The following is a 23,179-nucleotide window of genomic DNA, read 5'->3' on the forward strand; positions in this document are numbered from 1 at the left end:
TCATCTGTACTTACGACATTGACCATTTGACCTAATGTACTCACTTGCAAACATGAAAAATTTCGAAAAATCACTAAGTCATTTGATTGTCTTCTAAAAAAAATATAACTAAATAGACTGGATTTTAGTTTATATTTAAGTGATGGTTTGTATTTTGTTATTAAGTTATTAACTTATTAACTCAAACTTGTTTGATTATTCAAACATAATAAAATTTGAATTATAAATTACAAGTTTGAGTTTGAAATTTGGTTATTAAAAACTCCAGTTTTAATTTTCATACTCAAATTTATTATCGCTTTCATTTGGATGGACTTTTGGTTATAATAATAGATGTTTTAAAATTTAGTCCGTTCAGATTTTAGTAATTTGTTGATATTTTATTATTAATCTTAACAAATATGTAACAATTCACGAATTTTCAAAATTCAATTTTTTATTAATTGAATTAAATGGAACGAATTCCAATCAATCTTTAAAATTTTAAGATGTATTTCATCTGATCGATATAACTAAGTAAATTCAAAATGAATTTAGACCTAGTTTTATTTGATTTATATATTAATTTTAAATACAACTAAAAATTGAATATATAATATATATTTTTGGACATTTAGTGTAGGTTCAGAAAATATGTATATTTAATATATATTTTTGGACATGTAGTCCATGTTCATAAGTCATTTCATTGCAGTCCGAGTGTACAGTTTCACCAGCAACATAAAACTTTATACAACAAAAACGATTTGGGGCACGAATAGGCAGAAATGGGCTTATATACAAGGGAAGCCTAAAAAAAAATTCACAGTAAAGGTACATGGGCTTTTATGCAAGGGAGGCCCAGACAACATTCACCCGTAGAGGCACATATGTGCAAGGACCACAACATGAAATCAAAGTAGCATAGTAAATAATTATTTGTTAAGACTATTAACGATCAAAACAATACTAAATGATCACAATTACAGATTTACAGTACATGTGAAAGATGGGAACGGTTGACTCGTGGGTTGTTATTTTTCTTTATAGGAAGCCTATATAACCCATAAAATCATTACTTAGCAAAAAAAAAAAAAACCATAAAATCAGGTATATCAATTAAGATTTTAATATATCTAAATAATATTCCTCGTGTCCAAACAATAATGACTCAGCTACAATATTATCTTATTAAGATCTTCCTCCAATCTTTCTAAGCAGAGCTCAATTGACACCAACAAAACTGTGCCTTCTATCAAAGGAAAGGCAAAATCTATTTCTGAAAGCACTTACAAACAGTCATTGCAAGTACACTAGCATTCTCTCAAAAGTCAGAACTGTAATTTCTATCTGCTTTTAAATATAGGAAGAATATTCAGTATATGACGTTGGAGACTAGTAACATGAGAGAATAACAAACTGTAACCCTGCCACCACATTCTAAAATGCCGGTGTTGTATACAGAGAGCACTGACTTCGGTCTATATATCTATAAGAAATTTAAAACAGGGTCTGACCTGCTAAGCTAGAATCCTGAGACAAACATTATCTCACATTCTGCCTAGTTTTGATCATTCTTTTGAGTGCTGCTAACCATGTGTTACATTCATCCCAATCACTCGTAGTAAGAAGCACCTACAACAAGATCCGGAGCTATCAATCCAAATTTTGCCCGTATAAACTAAGTAATCAATTATTAAATGTATAATACATCGGGATACCTGGATTTGGAGAGCAGTACTGAAATCACCCCTGTCCAGAGCTTGGCAGAGCTGCACAAGCTTTTCCCCAGCATTTTTAGATATATCTCCACTGTTGAGTTTTTCAAACAAGCTACCAAATTTCTTTGAATTGTCTTCAATTTCCCGCTTCTTAGCTGGATTTGCTCGTGAACCACCCAGTGCTTCCGATGTCTCATTGAAAAGTCTAGTCAAAGTTGTTATAACCGGCCTCTGGTGAGCTGGAAGAAAAAAGATAAAAGCACAAGAACATGAATTATAAAACAATTTGACAATATCATACTGCAACTGCCAAAGGTCAATAAGAATAATTTGATTGCTTTGAATAATTTTTCAGATAAAACAGGGAAAAATCACAGGTCTATGAATTTATAACATTTAAAACTTAAAGACAAGTTTGGACTGATTTTTTTAAAAAAATAGTAATCACATCAGTTATTCCAACACTACTCAATAGCAACACCACCACTATTTCATCTGTTCAGCATCATTCAAAAGAACATACTTCTACTTCGGCAATCGGTTGAGCATCGACTTGCACAACCCTTCCTCCTACCTTTATCAATTTCCAGTTGCCATCAAAAATATGAATTCTAATATACCATGAACTCGGTCATTGTTCATTAGCATCAGCTGTTGTTATGCTCTCTTTAGATATCAAGCCCTAAGCTCACACTATGACACAATCTTAATATTAACTTCAGTCATCCTTCATGCTTAAGTTCCGAAAATTAAGCAAGAAAAAACATATACCTACTATTAAAAGAAGAATTACAGTTATTAAAAGCAAGCTGAAAATGCATGGAAAGAGTCACAAATTTATATCTAGTCACTCATCAAAACAATTGTATCATAGTTACTTCTAGAAGTAGATTGGAAAAGGAGATCAAAAAAAGAAACCCTTCAGGCAGTCGCATGATCCATCTTTTTACTTGAAACAAAATTGAATCAAGCCTTTATTTTTTTGGGCCTTGGACAAATTTTTTATTACAAACAGGTGTGTTTCGTTCAACAACTCACCTGAAACAATATAGATCAAAGTCACCTGAAACTATACACACACTAATTCCTGTAATTTAATAATTGGAGCAGTTGGCTTATACTCAGTCAAAACACTAATTAGAAGATCCAAAGCTAATGGGAGACCCTCTTCACAGATCTCAAGTCTCAACTAAAATTTATCATACATACAAAAAATAACAAAAAATAAGGTTCCAAGTGCCTACATAATTTTTACCAACCCAAAAGTACTCGACACATCCAATATATGTTGCACGATGATCGATTACAAAGATGACTTCTGCGGTTCTGCCTAAATTCTGATTAATTTGACCAAAGCATAACCTTAATTCATTTGACCTTTTTTAATTTAGTTCTTCTGCACAGAATATGAAGTTCCCCTTTCCTTTAGATGAGAGAGAAAAAAGACAGTACCAGGGACATTTGAAGTATCAACAGTCTGCACTGTAGGTGGGGGAGCTGGCGGAGCTACAGGAGCTGGTGCTGGTGTTGTTTGCGTATGACTGGGTGGCTGCGCTAAACCCATCCCAGATCTCTGAACTTCCGTATTACTGATTGGTGTAAATCCTCTAGGTCCTGGAATTGGAGTCACAACCTGGGGCATATTCACAGATCCTGGAAACTGAGAAGGAACAGGTCCACGAGACCCAACCCCTTGAATACCAGCCTGATAACCAGGATTTGCATTGGGGCCCTGATGCAATCGAACCCAACAACTTCAGCAATATATAATGACATTTATAATTCAAAAAATAACATGTACGTACAGGATATAATTGTGAGCCTAATGTGGACTGCTGATACTGCTCTACATTTCTTAGCGCTGGAGGAGTGGAAGGAACAAAAGGTCTCACTGCAGGCTGACTGTTAAACCCGGGCGTGGAAAAAGTAGGCTGAGAGAAAGAATAAAATTAAGAGAGATCTTCATCCAGAAATTATATAAATCTTATAAAGTTCATATATAGAAAAAATTAAATTAATAGAGATTGAAGTGGAAAATAACATTCACTACGAAATAATCGCTGATAATTTTAGGCTTTTAATATCTGACTTGCTAAACCAGTACTGAATCGCACATAGAACCAGTTAGCATTGTTGTCTCCACATAGGACCATACTGAATCGCACATAGGACCAGTTAGCTGACAAGTGTTCTGGAAATAAATGATATAAATTCTAGGACGAAGGTCAAAAGAATGTTGACATTCGGGTTTCTTGGAATTAAATTGAAGGACAAATTTAATATTATCTAGACTTTAGAACAGCTTTTCTCCTGTGTTCTGAAAGTCGCTTTTCGCAAAACTTATATATTGTAGCTTTTCTTAAAAGCAGCTTTCCCCCTCTTTGTGGGTGCTACCAAGCATTCCTTTTAGCTTAAAATGCTGGGAAAGCTGCTTTTAAGATCAATACTACATGCTGTTAAAGGCATATTGGAGATGTGTTGTAGTTAATCCGTCATCCGGGCTATGGACCTTAAAACAATTGAAAATTGGGCTAACTGGGTTTATCAAAATATAAAATGTATAATTCTCAAACCTGATTTTTTATGTATTATAATTTTGAATTAAAGCATGTACAGTCCCGTATCTTGCATGGGCTCTATAATGCTTGTATATTACTAATAGAAGAAAAAACACCATTGCTGCTAATTCACAACTGCTGCAAGTTTTAGGATATATGTGGTAATACAATGAAAATTACAGGAGCAACTACCTGTGCTGAAGGAACTGGTCCCGGTGTTGGAAGAAATATATTAGATTGGGGAGGGTTTTGGTATGGGGAAGGAGGAACATATCCTCTAGCATATGAAGGATTGAACGACTCTTGACTACTTTGAATTGTCTGCTGCAGCTGTGGGGGTGCTGTTTCCTGAGCACAAAAACAAAAGGCTAAAAGTATAAGAACAAAATAAGAACAGATCATACTGAAGCTAGTATACTGTCATTAAAACAGTTTGTACATATACATCCGTATAAAGATTGCCACCTGGTAATAATTCTGATGGGTATCAACACCATAATTGGGCCGATCAGCAACATAAGTATCATTTTGAGGCTGGGAGCTACCGAAATTTGCAGGCGCTGGCACTTCTCTCTCTGAAAAAGGGAGAAAAATTTTCTGAGTGCGCTACATTTGCAGACTAGAATCTTCAAGCACAGCATAAAGACATTTTACTGACACGGTAAGTCTTACAAACACAAAACCATGTTATGCCAACTCACAAAGGCTAATAATAAAATGTCATCTGCTCAAATACAAAGGAGTAATATTTTACTTCAAATAACGATTAAGAGTGTGTAATATATATCATATGGATAAACAAGAAATAAGGAAGAAAGGTTCTTAGGGTTAAAAATATTTTAAGTGTGAGTAAGATTTGACTGAACATATGCGCACAAGAATTTATAGCTAGGAACCTAATATTTCGGTGCAAAGAATATCACCAGATCATGATATCTAATGAATAATTAATACATAGCTACAAGTTACAGAATTCATAATAAAATGGACATCTAGTAGAGCCTGGAATATCATACACAATAACATAACACTCTCGTACCAGGTTCAGTAGAAAGGGCTATACATTCTCGTAAGATAATAAGTTCCGTGGTTAATTCCTCATTCCCCATGAAATTTAGGTACTTTGTTGCAGTTGCTAACAACCCTTGACTTGCCAAAATTTCAGCATACTTCTCGACTAGCATGCACAGAGAAGCACTTCTTTTTTGTCCAGTTGCCATAGCAAGAATCATCGTCTTCTCCATTATACCCTATCAACAGATTTAAGTAGACTCAGCTATCTTTTTTTTAAGATGTAACTAAAGGTAGGATATAGAGGTAACGCTAACCTGAAAAAGGCTAATATATGAATTACCATTCAAATGTAATTAAAGGTAGTAGACAGAGGTAAAGCTAACCTGAAGAAGGCCAACATAGGAATTCCCATTCTGCTTAGTTCTAACACTCTTTGACCAGATACCCACTGTTTTATCTATGTTTCCGGCACATATATAACAAAGAGTTGCTTCTAGTGTTTTGCCAGCTCCAACAAGCCTAGAAGCAAGCGCATCGCATAGAACTGTCCACTCCTCTCCCTGTGCAAACTGTTAACCAGTGGATTATATCAGCAACTTAAAACAGTACACATGCAAAGACAAAGGTATTTCATTGCTTTGTCATTTCAGTCCATTTACATTAAAATATACCTTAAGAACATTAAATGTACATTCCTTTGCATTAGGAGACAGCCTAAAATGGACGACAATAGAAGTACATCAACAATAATCCAATACGCCTAACAAGAATAATGCTAGTAGCTATCTGCTATCTAATACTTTGTCAACCCAGTGTTGTGAAATGAGTGCCTTTGAACTCTGTCAACCCTATCTATTTTTTAACAATATACACTGTTCTGCAAGCAAAATAAAGCAGAACAAATAATTTTTTCAACAACGATGTCATACAAAGCAGAACAGTGCACAAATAAGTGCAGCATAATGCCGAACACGCATGAATATTGCAGATCATTGTATTCTGCTTTCTGAACATGTATTCTGCTTCCATAACGATGTGTTCCACAATGCAATACAGATATATTCCTCTACTGAATGCAAGTGACTGTATAATCGGAAAGACATGTAAAAATTTTGATTTCCTTGACTTTGTCTACTTATATTAGAACGAGTGATGATAGTGGTGATGGCGAATTAAAAAGAGAGCGACAAAGGCATTGACAGTGGTGATGGCGTGGAGAAGAGTGAAGGTCACACTGGTTGAAGAGAGTGTTGGTGATGACGATACGCGGAAGAGAGAGTTGGTAATGATCATACGTGGAAGAGGCTGATGGGAATGCTACCTGAGAAACCAACCATGGCATTGTAGGGCAGTGAAAGGCTGATGGGAAAGCTTCCTGAGAAACCAACCATGGCATTGTAGAGCAGTGAAAGAAAAATCACTCTTCTTTTCTTTATATTTCTCAAAGCGAAGGTAATATTGCAACAGATGAGAAAACTTGTATAAAGATGAGAGAAAAGGTACGAAGATTTTTGAAATTTTTTAGCAAATTAAAAACTTGACCTGAGGAATTAGTATGTCTCTAATCAAATGGCTGTTTAGTCTCCAAGTTCTCCAATTTAAAATTGGTCTTCATTCAACTTTTGCCAACATATATATACACATATATAATAGGTACACCTTTTATTCAACATCAAGTGCATGCAAGAAGTCCAAGACACGCATAGAATTAGGACGAAGGCAGTATAATTACAGGCATGATTTTGTCGTTTAAATTTATTATAAATGATTCAATATTTTCCCTTTCATCTTTAGCCTATCAGCTTATAACATTTTTAGACTCTTTAGTCTAGCAGCTGGGTAACAAAAAAGTGTACCCTCATAGTAACTATAAGTTTCCATTTTTCTCGTTCTATGCAAATTACAGAGTCCTGAGGCTACTTAAGTTGTTAAAATAACACATTTGATTTATGTATGACAACTCTAGAAGTATATATAACCCCGAACTATAGTACTATAAACTGCATTTCTCTTCCTGGCTGAGAAACTTACTGTGCAAAGAAGAGCAAGGGTTTCCTTCCAGGCTTTTAGAGGCCTTGTTTTTACAAGGCTCCTAAGATCATTGTTCACCATAGCAGAGACAACCTGATGTCATTAAAAACATTAATAACGGGCGGCAACAAATCAAGGGTCCATTGTCGGACAATGTTAAATTCGAACCCATACAGAAAAACAAGCTAGAGCATCAAAACACATAAAAAGGGAGGAGGAAGTCAAGCATGCCTTAAGGTAAGGAGAATGACTCATTTTCAGGTATTGATCACGTGTACTCTCCCACAAAGAAGCTCCACCAACATGGGCTATAACAAGAGCATCTGCGATCCTGCTGGCATTAAAGCACTGAGCAACAGCCCCTTTGTAGTCCCCAACAACCAAAGCACGTTGAACAGTATCATCAAATAAAGCATCAGCGGTCTCTTCTTGTTCATCAGACTGCTGCTGTTTCTCTTCCCCGTTTGGAACGGAGCTTTGGGCATCGAAGGTGGTGCCAGGAGTTGAAACAGGCGTATCAGCTTTTGGACTTGGAAGATTGTTAAAGAAATCTTCCCCGTCAAAAGAGTATGAGGTTGTTTCTTTATTTCCCATTTGTCCTTTATCTGCTCTTTCTTCATTGCCAAGGGCGCTTGCATCCTGTGAGAGATTATTTTGCGCAGCATCTTTTGCCTCAATAGGTAAACTGAAACCTAGGTGCGTAAGAAGTTTTGTCCTTGCTGTTCCTTCATCCTCAAACATGACCTTCAAGAAGCCCCAAGTTTCCTTGTCATCCATTAATCTGTTCAAAGAATAATCAAGTAGGGGTATGTCAAAACTTTAATTAACTACTATTCAAGTACGGTAGATTTTTTGGCAGATATACATACTCAGACTCGAGAGACATTTTTTCACATAAGAGTTGGAGTGATGATCGCTCTCCACTTTGCATTGCAGCTTCAAATTCAGAGGAACTATCCGCCAAATTGTTTTCAGTAGCTAGATTATGCACAAAAACCTGGAGAAATTACTAGTAAGGTAATTCAAAGGAAAACAAGCTACAGAAAAGTGAAAACATTAGAATTTACCTCTGAAGATTCAGCCGAAGCATCTTTAGATTTACATGAGACGAGCTTTCCCCCGAAACCAAAAGAAACTCCAGCTTTACGTTTATACCATTTGGGTGCTCTTAAAGGACCTGCATTGGGTTCCCATAGTAATAAGATGAACAATATCTATGTACAATATATAAGGGCAAAGATAAGTTGATAAACATTGTGCCCAATAAATAGAGTAGAAACTAATATGCATCAATATAACATTGGGAGGGAAACAAGTAACTAGTTAGACAACAATATCTTATTATATAAACCCTCTTTCCTGTTTGGAATAATAGAAGCAATGTACATACAGCAAATATAGCGTTCTTTTTCACATTATTCTTGCAATTTCATTCCCTTTCCAGACAGTGATTAGGCATGTTAAAAAAATATGAAATGCTTAATGCCGTGATATATGACATCCAAAAACTATTCTCTTCTCATATAAAATCAACCTTCTTTATTTTCTTATTTAGGTTTTAATTTTTTGAATTCAGAAGGCAGAACATACTTTTTTTGTATATACACCTTGCTTTATACCTAAAGCACAGTAAAACGTTATTGAAGAAAAGCACTAAAATGCACAATATGGACATATATGATCTTAACATATCCTTTACTTTCAATAAAAGGGTAACTAAAAGCCAGAAGTACCAGAATATGCATTGCTGTTGTGAGTATGCAATGCATATTCCCATAGAGTTCCCAATATGGTGAACAGAATTTGCATCAAACCATATTTCTATAAAGATACTAGCTAGCAACAAAACCTGGATAATTGCATTGGCAACACCCTTCACAAGGTTATAGGATCACCCAGCACTAAGATACTAATGGACTTGAGTACAAATTTGATACTTATACTGTCAAGATGTAAGAATCAAACACCTCCAACCCAACCTACCAACTTCCACTTTAAAATCCTTTGAATATATAAGGCGTTGTTTCTGTAACATTTATTAATTAAAGAAGTTTTTACTTGAATTTTGCTTCTTTAGTTTAAAGGGAACTCTCTTTTACATATTGTCCATATACTGAATAGGAGAAGGAATGTAGAAGGTATGAAAACTAAACATCGTGAACTGACCAGCACGACTATCGCCATCTTCAACGCCATTTCGGCCACAACCCTGCATAATAGAAGGATATGACAATCTAAACAAACTTGCAGAATCAATCTGTAAAGTGACTACAAGATATTAACTCACACAGATGATATATCAGACTCCCAAATCAACAAAGAGTACAAAACGGCTCAAAATTGGAGGTAAATGAAATTTTTGGAAACCTGTTTGCTTTGAACTGTTAAAGTAGTAAGCGTGGAAAGATATGGACAGTGTCAACAAGGCCCACTGCCACCTCTCTGTTTGCATTATAGTTCCATTTTGACTAATGCAAAGAAGTAGATATACTTTGTAGTGCCTGGTATCTAAAACAAACCTCAATATTGTAGATACCAATTTTTCCATCAAAAGAAGATGCTGATATGATCCCAGGTATTTTTGGATACCAATGAACATCAAAGTTCCAGTTGGTTCCGGCAGGTAATTCAGAGACAATCTGTAAATTTTAAAAAGTGGAGCTGATTCAAAAGGCATCATTAGGGATGACTCAGCATAATAAATATAATCTTAGCCGAAAATTAGGATATATTGACTCAATTGTCTCAACAACATTCAGCTACCTCCGAGGATGCTATGTCCCAGCAAATAGTACGATTATCTTTGGCACATGTAAGCAAATAAGAGCTGTCATTGGGACACCAAGACATAGCAACTACACCTGATAACATAACAAAAAAACCATGAATCTAAGAGGTTGAAGAGAAGAATGCAATGAGCTAGATATGCAGAGGATCATCTAAAAAACAAAACACGCTCAGGTTGACACCGTTAAAAAAGAAGTATTCTACCTGAATATAGAGAATTCAGTTAAGAAATAGGCTAATGTGCAGTCATGCGTACTACAAACCTTAACTGTTTGGAGTATAGACTCTGCTGTTAATAAAAAATCTAAGGGTCCTGAACTGGAATAGAAGATATTGGCAACCAATTGGATCTCTCTTACTATCTTTAAGGTCCAGCAGACAACAGTTTCACCGAGATGTTAAATTATCTACGATTGCATCACAACTATTCAGCTGCCAAAATGTTTCATATTATGTTTTATAGACATGGATCAACATCATTCACTCATAGGAAGATATTCTCATGATCCAGGTGTGCGAAGAAACATTAGCAATTAATAAGCTTTCCTTTTCTTTCTTTCCTCTCTTCACCACTTTAAAGTTGTCACATATGAGCTTTAATAACTAGGATTTCAGTAACTCATTTCTCTCTCCACTCAATCTCGGAAAAACTGCTTTCAGTACCTCATTTCTCTCTCTCCACTCAATCTAGGCAGAAACTGCTTTCACTGTTGCACTAGTGTAGTAGTGTGCATGTTTCACGAAAAGAATGTGACTTCAACAATACATGGATGTTTGTAAAGGAAATCATAAGGTGTGCTCTCAGCAGAAGATAATGTACCATATCTTCTCACTTTACATATATTCTAGTAAAAGAGGAAAATGGCAGGTCTAGACCTCTCCAATTATCTAACCAAATCTTACACATATTGATGTGGGCTGTCTTCCAACAGAAAACTTTTTAACTTTATGTCCATGGTGAGATGTCCTTCAAAATTCCTCCATGCACGTGCAAACAATAGAATTGAAGGATATGCTGAGTAGACTACTAATCATGACTACATGAGCCTATGAATATGTTCACACATTTAGAAGGTGCATGAACAACTAGATTATATAATGTGCAATGAAACATAGCACCATGAAAATTAAAAGGAACTAAGCTTTATCTTTGTAAAGCATACCTTTAGTGTGCCCCACTAGTTCTTTCAGTGGTGACATTGTATTCCGCATATCCCAAACCTGTTCTCAGAAATATGGACTCAAAAGTTGCAGGGATCCTATTATATGAGTATAAGTGTGTAGGGAGATGGGGAAAAATAGATAACCATAAAGAATTACCCTGAGTGAAGGTGAACTGTCATCGTCTGAAGCAAGAATAAGCTGTGTGGCAACATCAGGGTTCCACTGCAGAACAGAGCACCTCCTTTTAACTGAATCTGAAAAGCTGCCAACCCAACAATTTATTTAGTTACATTGTAGAAGTTCAAATTTTCTTTTTATCTTACTGTTGCTTATATGTTATATATATAACATAGCAGCACGCATATTTAACTTTACCTTATCACTGGCTTCTGCTTCCGCAGGTCCCAAACCACTAAACAAAGAGAAAAATATTATAATCAACAATATTGTACATAAATTTCTGTGTGTGTGTGTGTAAAATGTTTGAGTAATTATTCTTACCAGTTGTCCCGTTAAATGAAGCAGATGACAAAATATGTTGAACCTTGCTGTTCCATGATAAAAATGAGATTTCACCCTGAGTAGCAGACCCGTTACCCTGTCGAGACATGCTGCTTAGTGACAAGTTCAAAAGTGGAGCATGTAAATTAACATAAGAAACAGAAAACATAACTAGAGCATCTTACATTTCTAACATTCACTTGATACTAACTGGTGGAGAAAGTTCAAGTATATTGGTTATAAAATCTAACTGACTACCAACTATAAATGGACTATACAGTTGGTCAAGTTTTAATTTCACTTTAGATTTTGTCTGCAGTAGGTTAATATTTATAAAATCTGTATCAATGGATAACACTTATCATCATACCAACAATATTCATAAGATTCCGGTGCTACCTAGTTGTCTAATACTACTTCAGTCTTGTGCTCGTCATGTGCATTAAGATATTAATATGATAAATCTAACTGACTACCAACTATAAATGGACTATACAGTTGGACAACTTTTAATTTCACTTTTTAGATTTTGTCTGCAGTAGGTTAATATTTATAAAATCTGTATCAATGGATAACACTTATCATCATACCAACCATATTCATAAGATTCCTGTGCTACCTAGTTGTCTAATACTACTTCAGTCTTGTGCTCGTCATGTGCATTAAGATATTAATATGATATTTCTGATGCACGAGTTGTCAACTGTACAATTAGAGCCAATACATTAGAGGATTGATTAAAACCCCGACTTTAAGAACTCAGTTTTCAGGATAATCGAAGAGCTATTAGCAACAAGAAATATTGAAAGGATTAAGAGGGGTATGTTACTCAACATGTTTTAGAGGATCAATTTTGGTGGCAATAAGCAAATTCAGATCATAGTGATAACAAATACAACCAAAAAGAACTCGCTAAATTTTCTCAACTACTGATTACAGCATACATAATAATAAATCTAGTAATTGAAACCACAAACAAGACAATTTTGGTTGTAGTAACCAACTATATAAGATTCTGTGCATTGCACAATTGTGAGAAAATGATTTCACAATACTGTACAAGTAAGTTTTTACTCCCTCTGTCCCAGCCATTTCTTTACGCTTTCTTTTAATGGTTGTCCCTCTCAATTCTTTACATTTCAAAACTTTCCCAAAATACCACTACTTTCAATAACTTCTCCAAATCTATCAATTAAATAATAATGGGTCCCACCAATTTACCATTTTTCTTACTTTTCTCACTATTTTATACAATTTCCTTAAACTCCGCGCCCCGCCCAAATGTAAATAAATGGGTTGGATGAAGAGAGTATATTTTAATCAATTATTTGCAGAAACACAAATTAATATATATATATATATGATCATTACACTTTTTTAACAAATATGTAGCATTACAATTAGGATTGATATACATGCAACAGAAAATTCCCATTATATTAACATATTTTTTAAGATTAAAAACATATTGTTAATAATGTAATAATGTATTACTGTAAGACATTGTTGGGCCTCAGCCCATTAGAGGAGACCGGCCCAGAAGCAAAAGACCACAAAGGAGACTCCAAACAACCAACTAGTATAAAAGGCATCAGAAGGCTAGAGAGCAAGGGGTTGGAAATCTGATACTTGGAGTAGAGAGTAATAGACCAACAGACATATTAGTAAATTCAGTTATAATTCTAATACTTCCAAAATTTAAAATATTATATACAGTTTAATGGTTATAAATTTGTATATCAAAATGTCTACTTGAAATATTATAATTTTCTGATGTCAAATCTTTATATTGAGTTTCTTAAACTATGTTTTCTAAAATAGTATAATATGAACATTCAGATTAATTTTTGAAGCTAGAAAAATAAATCAAATAGCTCACAAGTTAGAAAAGAAAAATGATATATCTTCTTCAAAAATAAACCTGAATAAAAAAGCATAGTATAAATATTAGGAATTATTGGTTTGTCTAAACATGTGTTTTAATTATTAAAAAATGTAGTACACTAATCTATTAATAAAATTAATTATAATCTATGATATATACATGTTTTTTTATCAAAATTACATCAAATATAAACTTTATATCAATAATAAAGAAATTGAAATTGAAAATTTTAGTTTGATCTACTCCTTTAGTTGTTGTACCATAATTGATTGTCACAATTACCTTTAAAGTAGTTTAATTTACTTCCGCTGTGCAATGTTTATTTCATTAATGAAGGTTTGAGCGGGAAAAGAAGCATCAAGTAGAGCCATGTGTCCAGTTCTTTACTTAGTGGAGGCTTGCTTTGGTAATAGTTAAAGATATCATAAAAAAAGAGGGATAACTATTAAAAGAACATAAGAATTATTATGGAAAATACTTTTGTAAGATTAGGTGGAAAGAACCTCTCCATCTGGTTAACTAGTGACTACAACATACATCAGCACTATATTTAGGATTTTAATGGATTATATATGGTCTATGGGTTTTAATGGATTGTATCTGATTTTAAATATATGCGGATTCTAGATTAAATGTCGCACAGTCTTTAGGATTTAAGCACAATGCTTCAATATCTCATGGATTTTGGTGAGATTTCAAATATCTTAAAATACACCGGACAATCCCACAAAATCCATCATTTTATAAAGTCCAAAAAAATCCATTAACATTTGAATATCATCATATTTTAATGGATTTTACATGATCCCTATTGAATACTATCGGATTTTTAAGCCTAATTTAAAATCCTGATTGAATACCACCAGATTTTGTAGCATAATTTAAAATCCTAATTGAATACCCCAAGATTCTGATACATTTTTTAAAATCCGAGTTGAAGACCCCTGGATTTCATAAATGAAAAAAATCCTTAAATCCCAATTGAATACACCCTTATTAGTTAGTGAACACAGAAAAACTCCTAACAGAACCTTATGGTAAGCAATTTTGGATGAAGACAACACATGATAAATGTTGATATAACATAAAATAATCTTAAAACAATTCTGAAGAATAAGGCAGAAAAGGACTCCCTATTTTGCCCAACTACTGACTACACCATACATATATATATTGAACCCAAACATCTTGTCGGTGAACATACAAAATCACTACCAGAAACATTCCTCTTTACATGTTCACTATGTATATGAGCTATTGAACATATTATGAAAACAAGCAATAGATGTGTGTGGCATACCTTGAGAGGAGGAAAATGAGTAGGTTCAGTAGGTTTTGCAATGTCCCAGATACAGATTTCACCTTCATCAGCCCCAGAGGCGAGAAGGTTTGGAGAGATAGAATTAAATTCTAGACCCCGTACCTGACAGTGTTAAAAACAACAAACACTTAATAAAAAAAATGCGATATTACCATCATGTGTCAATGCGCCATTATACTTAAAGGTAATACAAAATGGGAAAAGAAGAAGCTTACAGGTCCTTTATGTCTGGTAAGCTGTTGAAGAAGAGCACCTTCATTTGACTCAGAACTGAAGCATTCAAAATCAGATCTCATGTTCAAATATTAGAAGGAAAACATGCTATATGGACCATTCTAACCAGTTCGAGTCTAAGAATTTCAAGTAAGCATTCTCTATAACACAACATGGATTTTATGAATATTGTCACTAAGTAATATTACATCAATGATTACACTTAAGTTCCAAAACCAGAACAGATGTTATCACAATACTATAAATACAGACACATATATTACATTGATATCATTACCTTATACCTAAAGTTATAACACATTGCAGTCAATAGAAACAAAATATAAGGGATTCAATATATATACACAGTAGACACAAAAACATATATCACTTAATTATATTTCGCAATGTAGTCAACTAAATTATATAAAAGAAGACAATATTATAAACACACACAAGAGATCAGTACCATATAATTCAACATTAGGATTTATTAAATTTCATTTCACAATGCAGTCAATCAGAAAGAAAATAATACAATGCTATATATAAACACATACGTATGTGTGTGTGTATGAGATTAGTACCTAATCAGCGTAGAAGGATTCTAAATTCCAGTATTACCGTCATTTTCAGATAACCTTCTGATTACTTGATTTCATTTCACAATGCAGTCTATTAAAACACACATACATAACTTAATTTCATTCAATATAAGAGAATACTAGATTACTTAATTTCATTTCGCAATGCATGTGATTATAACGTAATGTAATTATACACACTAATGCACAGGCCTGATCAGTATAAACAGGATTCCTAAATTTGCCAAAGTAACATTTCGAGAACTCAATTCCATTCCACAATGCAGTCGATAAAAACAAAAAATACGACAAAATTACACACGCACATGATCAAGGTAACAGAATTTCAATCAACTCAACATTCCGATACACAAATCGTGAGAGATCACTACCTAATAAGAGTAGCAGGATTCCATATCCCGATATTCCCGTCATTCAAACCGCCAGCAATCAAACCGAACGCGAAATCGTCGCTCCCGATCAAACTCTTCCCCCACGACAACCGATTAAACGGCTCCGTGCTCGGCAGCGCCGCGACAAGCGGCAATTGGTAATCGTCCGACTGGAAATCGAGCTTGAAAATGTCGAGATTCGCCGACGTGCTGAAGGAGATGTCCACCGCGCCGGCCATTGTTCCGGCGGCGAAGAACGGCTTGTCCGGCGAGAACGCCACCGTCGCCGATCGACTGACCTCCTTGATCGGAGCCATGATGGAGACCTATAGATACAGGAATGTTGTGTTTATAGGTGGGATTTGAGATCTGGAGTTGAGTGAAAATTAGTACATTGTGTTTTGTGATTATTGTGTTTGTGTGTGCAATGTGTGCTTGTTACATTACATACAGTTTGTTCTTCGGTTTTGCACCTGAGCTGGCTTTTTTTATTATTTTTGCGTGCAATGACTAATGGGATTCGGCCGCGTGGCAGCTAATTCAGCTGGGTTTTTTATTTTCCGAGAGTGCTGATTCAGCGGTTTTGGTATGGGAACTTTTTCACGGGATATTGAAATATATATTTTAGATAGGTTGGCAACTTAATTTTTTTTTATCAATGAAATTATCATGCTCATTAAAAATTAAAAATATTACATTAATATTTTGGAATATTTAACTAGAGTTTTAAAATTTATTTATTTATAATGTGATGGTATTCAACCAGAAACTCAAACTATGTTTTAAATCTTTTACCCTCATTTCTTTACGTTACCTTTTGGCACGCTTCTCCACACTCATTAAAAGTATAATTCCATAATGTATTTTTTAAAAAAATCTCTGAATAAAAGTTTTATGTTTAAACTTTTAGTCAAAAAAATTAAAAAATATATGAAACTATACTTTATAAGAGTCTCAAAATGCGTGCAAACAGTGAACGCAAACAATCAGGGGAGACGGAGGGAGTAGTGTTTAATTGTAATAATTTAAAAAGTCAAATCAATCAAAATTTCATGATGTTCGGTTAACAATTTCTTGAATTTTGTAAAATGATGAATTTTAATGAAAGTGTTAGTGTATATAATTTTTGAAAAATCTAAGCGAATCTATGAAATTTTAATATATTATACAGATAATCGAGATCTTTTCAAAATTTTCAATCTAATTCCATTTTTATGTGGAACAAACAAAATAAATTATAATGTACAAACATCTGTTGGAATAATTTTTTGAACCTCTTTTTTAAATCAATTATAGATGTTGAACGAATAATGAATCATGACCATATTTCAAATCATCAATTATAGATACTGATAAAACAGTGAATTCCGACAATCTTCCCGATCTTTATGATTAAATACTAAATATCGGTGACTGACACTCATTAAATCAGCATTTCCCTCAGATAGGTCGGCCTGTGATTTCATTATATGAGATGTCCTTGAGTTGGCTTGTACGAGGTTCGGTTGGAGGGTAATAACCAAACCAAATCGCAACTTGCGGTTTTACAAATTCTCAATCCGCGACTAAATCGCTGGTGAAAAAACCCACCCAATCTATCCATGTAATTGCGGTTGGCTCACGGTTCAACCGCTAAAATAGTTACAAAAAAGATAAGTTAACTTTAATATTTTTTTTATCTGAAATATAAAATGAACTACAAGGCTTTAAATCAAAATACATAAATTATCACTTAAAATCTTGCCTAAAGTTAATACAATAACTTTGATTATATAAAATAACAAAGATATTTAGTAGTTGGGTTACATATTGCAAAAGATATTGGGCTTAATCTAGAGAGTTCAAGTTTCATTACTTTAGCAACTTTAATTTATTTATGTGATTTTTTATATGTAAATATATAAATATGTATAATAAAAATATTTTAATTTATATGAGTACTATTATTAATGTTATATTTCTTATTTTTTTCAAAAATATTCATAATAACAAATAAATATTATCAGCAACAAAAAATATTTATCATTTATATAATATAATAATTCAATTTAATTAATAATATAATATTTTAAATTAAAAATTCATTTGCTACACACAACTAAACACGTGATGAGAAATTATATATTAGTCTCATACTAGTATACTACCCTTAATCCGATTTCTTATTTTAATTTCGTACTCCCTCTGTATCTTTATACTTTTCCCATTACCTGAATGACACAAGTTTTTAGGTGATCACAGTGTGAGTAACTAGCAGAGTAACTACCATTGACTTCTATTCCCATACAATGATTACAGAATTGCTTAACTGGTGCTAACATTAGCTCAAACATATGCATAATCCACCACTGATGCAGTAAACATATGCTAAAATAGTTACAAAAAAGATAAGTTAACTTTAATATTTTTTTTTATCTGAAATATGAAATGAACTACAAGGCTTTAAATCAAAATACATAAATTATCACTTAAAATCTTGCCTAAAGTTAATACAATAACTTTGATTATAAAAAATAACAAAGATATTTAGTAGTTCGGTTACATATTGCAAAAGATATTGGGCTTAATCTAGAGAGTTCAAGTTTCATTACTTTAGCAACTTTAATTTATTTATGTGATTTTTTATATGTAAATATATAAATATATATAATAATAATATTTTAATTTATATAATGTGCGGTTGGCGGTTGGATTTTTATGGTTTAAAAAAATGAATCCACAACCAAATCACAAATTTTTTATTACTAAAAAATCAATCCACGATCACTCATCTTTTGCGGTTATTAGTAATACTCGGATTGGTTGCGAGGGATTATTGTTACGGTTAATGCGGTTGAGCGAATTGAACGTACAACCTATCCTTCACAATATGCCAATCAAAACCTAATTATCTACAATTTTCTATTAATTAAAATGCATACCTTATCTTGATAAATTTTTTCAATCTAAAAATATATAATATTATTAAAATTAAATATGAACAAATATTAGTTTCATAAAAGTATTTCCATCCCCTTAAACATCTTAGTAAATTGGATAAACGATACTATAATTTTAGAAAGCATATAAAATTCTCGTCATCCAAAATTGATCCCGCTATTTGAGATACATTGACAATGTTTTGAAAGAAAATTTCACATAATCAATTATCATAATAAAAATACATAACATATTGTTATTATAATTACATTTAACAAATTTCATATAATATTATGAAATTAATTAACCGGTATATATTTGAAGAAGATGCTTGAGGGAAACCTATACACCTTTTGAGCACTAAGCACTTGTTGTATGCTCCTTAAACCTCGTTTAATCGGGTGATATCAAATTTGTTATAAAATCATCAAATTTGTATCCAATATTTGGTTGAGTTTTTTCGGTTTTTATACATTTAGCATAAGCACTACACTCAAATATAGAGATGGCAATTCAACCCGATCCGATGGATATCCAACCCGTACCGATCCGTTTGGGTTTTACCAAACTCGAACTTTCGGGTTTGGGTTTGGGTTTATATTTAGAACCCGAACTAGTTTCGGGTTGGGTTTGGTTTTTGGTCATACCGCCCCGAACCCGACCCGAAAACCTGAAACCCGTTCTGAACCCGATCCAAACCCGAACCCGATTCGAAACCCATGTATATATATATATATATATATTAATATTAATATATGTCTATTACTTCACACATATATATTTTAGATATAATAATCCAAATTATAAAAGTCTCACAGCTTTCGTATGATATATGCGCTTGATTCTCAAAACTGCTCCCTGGTTTATTTAAACAAGAAGCATGAAACTCAAACAGAATAAAAGAATTAGTTTTTTCTTCTTAGGTATAGATAAGAAGATAGTATAATTTAAGACAATATACAACAAATTCACTTTGTAAATTATTAACCTGTCAGGACTTACCAAATAATTAGCCCACATTGATCATTAGGGACACTTTAAGGTTTATTCGCAGTTATGGACTGAGAGAACTTTATCAAATAGGAGAAATGTAGAGAAACTTTCACATAAAAAGATTTTTCTTTTTAACAGTATTACAATTGAGTAGCAAATTATGACCAAAAAAATAAATAAAAAAAATTGAGTAGCAAATATATTTCGGGTTTCGGGTAAACCCGTACCCGTACCAAATCCATTGGGTTCGGGTTTGGGTTTGAAGGTTCGGGTTTGGGTTCGGGTTCGGGTTTGGTCAAAAAATTCGGGTTTGGGTTTGGTATTTCTGAAACCCGTTCCGACCGACCCGATTGCCATCCCTACTCAAATATGAGTTTTTGCAACTGGAGAGGTGGGTATGAGTAGGTAATATGACTTATGAGTACTATTTTTAATGTTATATTTCTTATTTTTTTCAAAAATATTCATAATAACAAATAAATATTATTAGCAACAAAAAATATTTATCATTTATATAATATAAAAATTCAATTTAATTAATAATATAATATTTTAAATTAAAAATTCATTTGCTACACACAACTAAACATGTGATGAGAAATTATATATTAGTCTCATACTAGTATACTACCCTTAATCCGATTTCTTATTTTAATTTCGTACTCCCTCTGTATCTTTATACTTTTCCCATTACCTGAATGACACAAGTTTTTAGGTGATCACAGTGTGAGTAACTAGCAGAGAAACTACCATTGACTTCTATTCCCATACAATGATTACAGAAATGCTTAACTGGTGCTAACATTAGCTCAAACATATGCATAATCCACCACTGATGCAGTAAACCAATTAGAATGCAGGGATAAATTTAAACCACCAATCAGAATTCAGGATTACATATACATAGATTAGGCTTAATTTTATACAACCAAATTTTCTCAGACTTATAAAACCAAAATTTACAACCAAACTGAAAATCTCAGCAGCAACATCAAGCATCAAACACCTTTAAACTGAAAACTTTATTTTCTCTGTTTGTTTGGAAATGGATTATACATTTCCTTTCGATCTCAATGAAGCAGCAGATGGAGAAGCATTCCCTTTCGATCTCAATGAAGCAGCTTATGATGGCTTCATGTTTGGTTTAAATCAACCCGCCGATGGAAAGCCTGAAGATGGAGATATAGAACCTGAAGAGCAAACAGAACATCATCAAACAACAGAATCTGGTCAACATCACAAAACGAGGCCTAAACTCAATTCTGACTCAAGAATGCAAATACTTGTGTGGTTTTTGGAAAATCAGACAAATGGAAAACTGAGGCGAGGTGCAATTCAAGAAGTGGCTGCAATGTATAATGTTACAAGAAGAATTATCATCACTATATGGAGCACTGGAATGAGGCAGAAGGCAGCGAGACAAACATACAACATGGCAACCAATGGTCATAACTCAGGGAGAAAAAGGATTCAGTTGCAGCCTAATGCAATAACAGAAATCAACATGGGGGACAGATCATGCATAAGGGATTTGGCAGTGCAACTGAAAGTATGTGCAAGTACAGCAAATAGAATGATAAAAAAAGGGACTGATTAAACCTGCATCTTTTGAGTCAGCCTCTGTACTGGAGTCATCGAAGTCATCGTTCCACGGATCTGGAGCAATTACGGGAAACACTTTAACTGGATCCGAAGCAGGAGGGACGGAGAATCATTACATTCAACCTCAGGCTTATCTACAGTCGCTTCCGATTCAGAAAAATAAGCTAACCCTGCTTTCAATCCAGCAGTTTCATGACTATACCCGTGTTCTCCATCGCAATCAACCCCTTTGTCACAGTGATCGGGATCGGAGCACGTATAATTGACTGTATTAGCGGATTCATTATCTAAGTCTGAAAATCCATAGTGAATACTCATATTTCTGATGATTAAAAGGGGATAATGCTCGAAGAGATTTTGTCAGAAAAAGGGGCTCGAAGAAATGAAGAAGAAACAGAGTAAAGGGAGAAACGAGAGTAGGTGATAAATGATTAATGGGGTAGGTGGGGATGATGTACGTATTTTGTTTTTTAACAGCTGTGTAAGATTGACCCGTTGTATGTATATAAAATAATTATATTTAGTGGCCCAAAATAGAAATGAGAAAAATATTTTGAACTTTCTTAAAAGGAAAGTGGGAAAAGTATTATGGGACGGAGGGAGTATCATTTTGCTAAACAGTCACTTAATTATTATAGTACTTTGAAAATTTACGGAATACACTTATAGTTAAATCTTTTTTAGTAAAATAAAAAATACATTTCTAAAAAAATATTTTTATATTATTGGCATAAGTTCCTTGGAGACCAGGTTTAGTTGGAATTTTGGAGTCCTCCATCTGGATCGTTAATCTAAAACTAATCCAACAGCTTCTATTATTTGGCAGGCTTGTATTTTTTTGTATAATTTATTTGTGTACACATTCTGTTTGCACATATACTGTAGTTTATACGTTTACAACAAACGTAACCGCTAGTAAAGACGCAACACCATTTTAGGAAGTTAGTTTTTCCGATTGGTTGAAGTGCTAGATAATGTTGATTGTCCCCCTGTTCTTCTCCGTTGAGTTACTTACAGAGATATTCAGCGTCCGTTAGTCTCGAAGATAGGGTAATCTGACTGTTCTGCAGATGGGTAAAGATAAAGACATGTCAGGTATGATGTTTTTCTGTTTTGCCGTTGTTTAGTATGTTCGGTAGTTACATATTCAAAGTACAATTGTGTTTTCAGTTCATGGTTTAACAAAGTGTATAATGTTTGTATAATTGCAGTTACATTTTAGGGGATTTGCAAATGGTTAATTAGATGTCAGTGATCGATTATGTTGTTTATCTTTTTAGTTTAGACTATGTAGTAGGTATTTTTTTCATAATTTTTTACCAAGTGCGTAGTTTTTGAAAAAATCAGTACCATCATATATGTTCTGCACATCTATATGTACATATGGTATTTGTTACTGTAGTGAAAATGTGCTTTTCCCCAGGATGGTGCTATATGCTTGATCGGAGTTTTATCGTCCTGCAGTTCCTCATTAGTTTAAATCTTTCAATGCTTGGAACTACCCATATTTCTTTT

The 23,179-nt window shown here is 33.6% G+C and overlaps 1 protein-coding gene across 1 annotated transcript; it reads right to left on the reverse strand.

Moving 5' to 3' along the window:
- Positions 1–1,075: 1,075 nt before the first annotated feature.
- LOC108192999 (protein transport protein SEC31 homolog B) lies at positions 1,076–16,597 on the reverse strand. Its single transcript, XM_017359556.2, has 22 exons — positions 16,151–16,597; positions 15,177–15,231; positions 14,941–15,063; positions 11,756–11,852; positions 11,630–11,666; positions 11,411–11,516; positions 11,254–11,311; positions 10,067–10,164; positions 9,823–9,942; positions 9,470–9,512; positions 8,371–8,480; positions 8,173–8,300; positions 7,535–8,084; positions 7,304–7,396; positions 5,656–5,841; positions 5,298–5,508; positions 4,724–4,833; positions 4,451–4,606; positions 3,506–3,631; positions 3,153–3,432; positions 1,701–1,939; positions 1,076–1,614 (listed from the first exon to the last, which is right to left on the reverse strand). Exons 1-22 carry the CDS (start codon positions 16,465–16,467, stop codon positions 1,525–1,527), a joined length of 3,333 nt encoding a protein of 1,110 aa, XP_017215045.1. The 5' UTR covers positions 16,468–16,597; the 3' UTR covers positions 1,076–1,524.
- Between the last annotated feature and the right edge of the window lie 6,582 nt (positions 16,598–23,179).

Source organism: Daucus carota, chromosome 6, assembly GCF_001625215.2.
Source record: "Daucus carota subsp. sativus chromosome 6, DH1 v3.0, whole genome shotgun sequence".
Lineage (NCBI taxonomy): Eukaryota > Viridiplantae > Streptophyta > Magnoliopsida > Apiales > Apiaceae > Daucus > Daucus carota.

What these genes read in the sequence shown, in the direction of transcription:
- LOC108192999 (XM_017359556.2), bottom strand. Translation starts at nt 16,467, where the DNA reads ATGGCTCCGATCAAGGAGGTCAGTCGATCGGCGACGGTGGCGTTCTCG. An exon ending in AGCCCTTTCTACTGAACCTG is followed by an intron (nt 4,834 to 5,297) that starts GTACGAGAGTGT and finishes TCCCTTTTTCAG; the next exon opens with AGAGAGAAGTGCCAGCGCCT. An exon ending in TAGGCTCACAATTATATCCT is followed by an intron (nt 3,433 to 3,505) that starts GTACGTACATGT and finishes CGATTGCATCAG; the next exon opens with GGCCCCAATGCAAATCCTGG.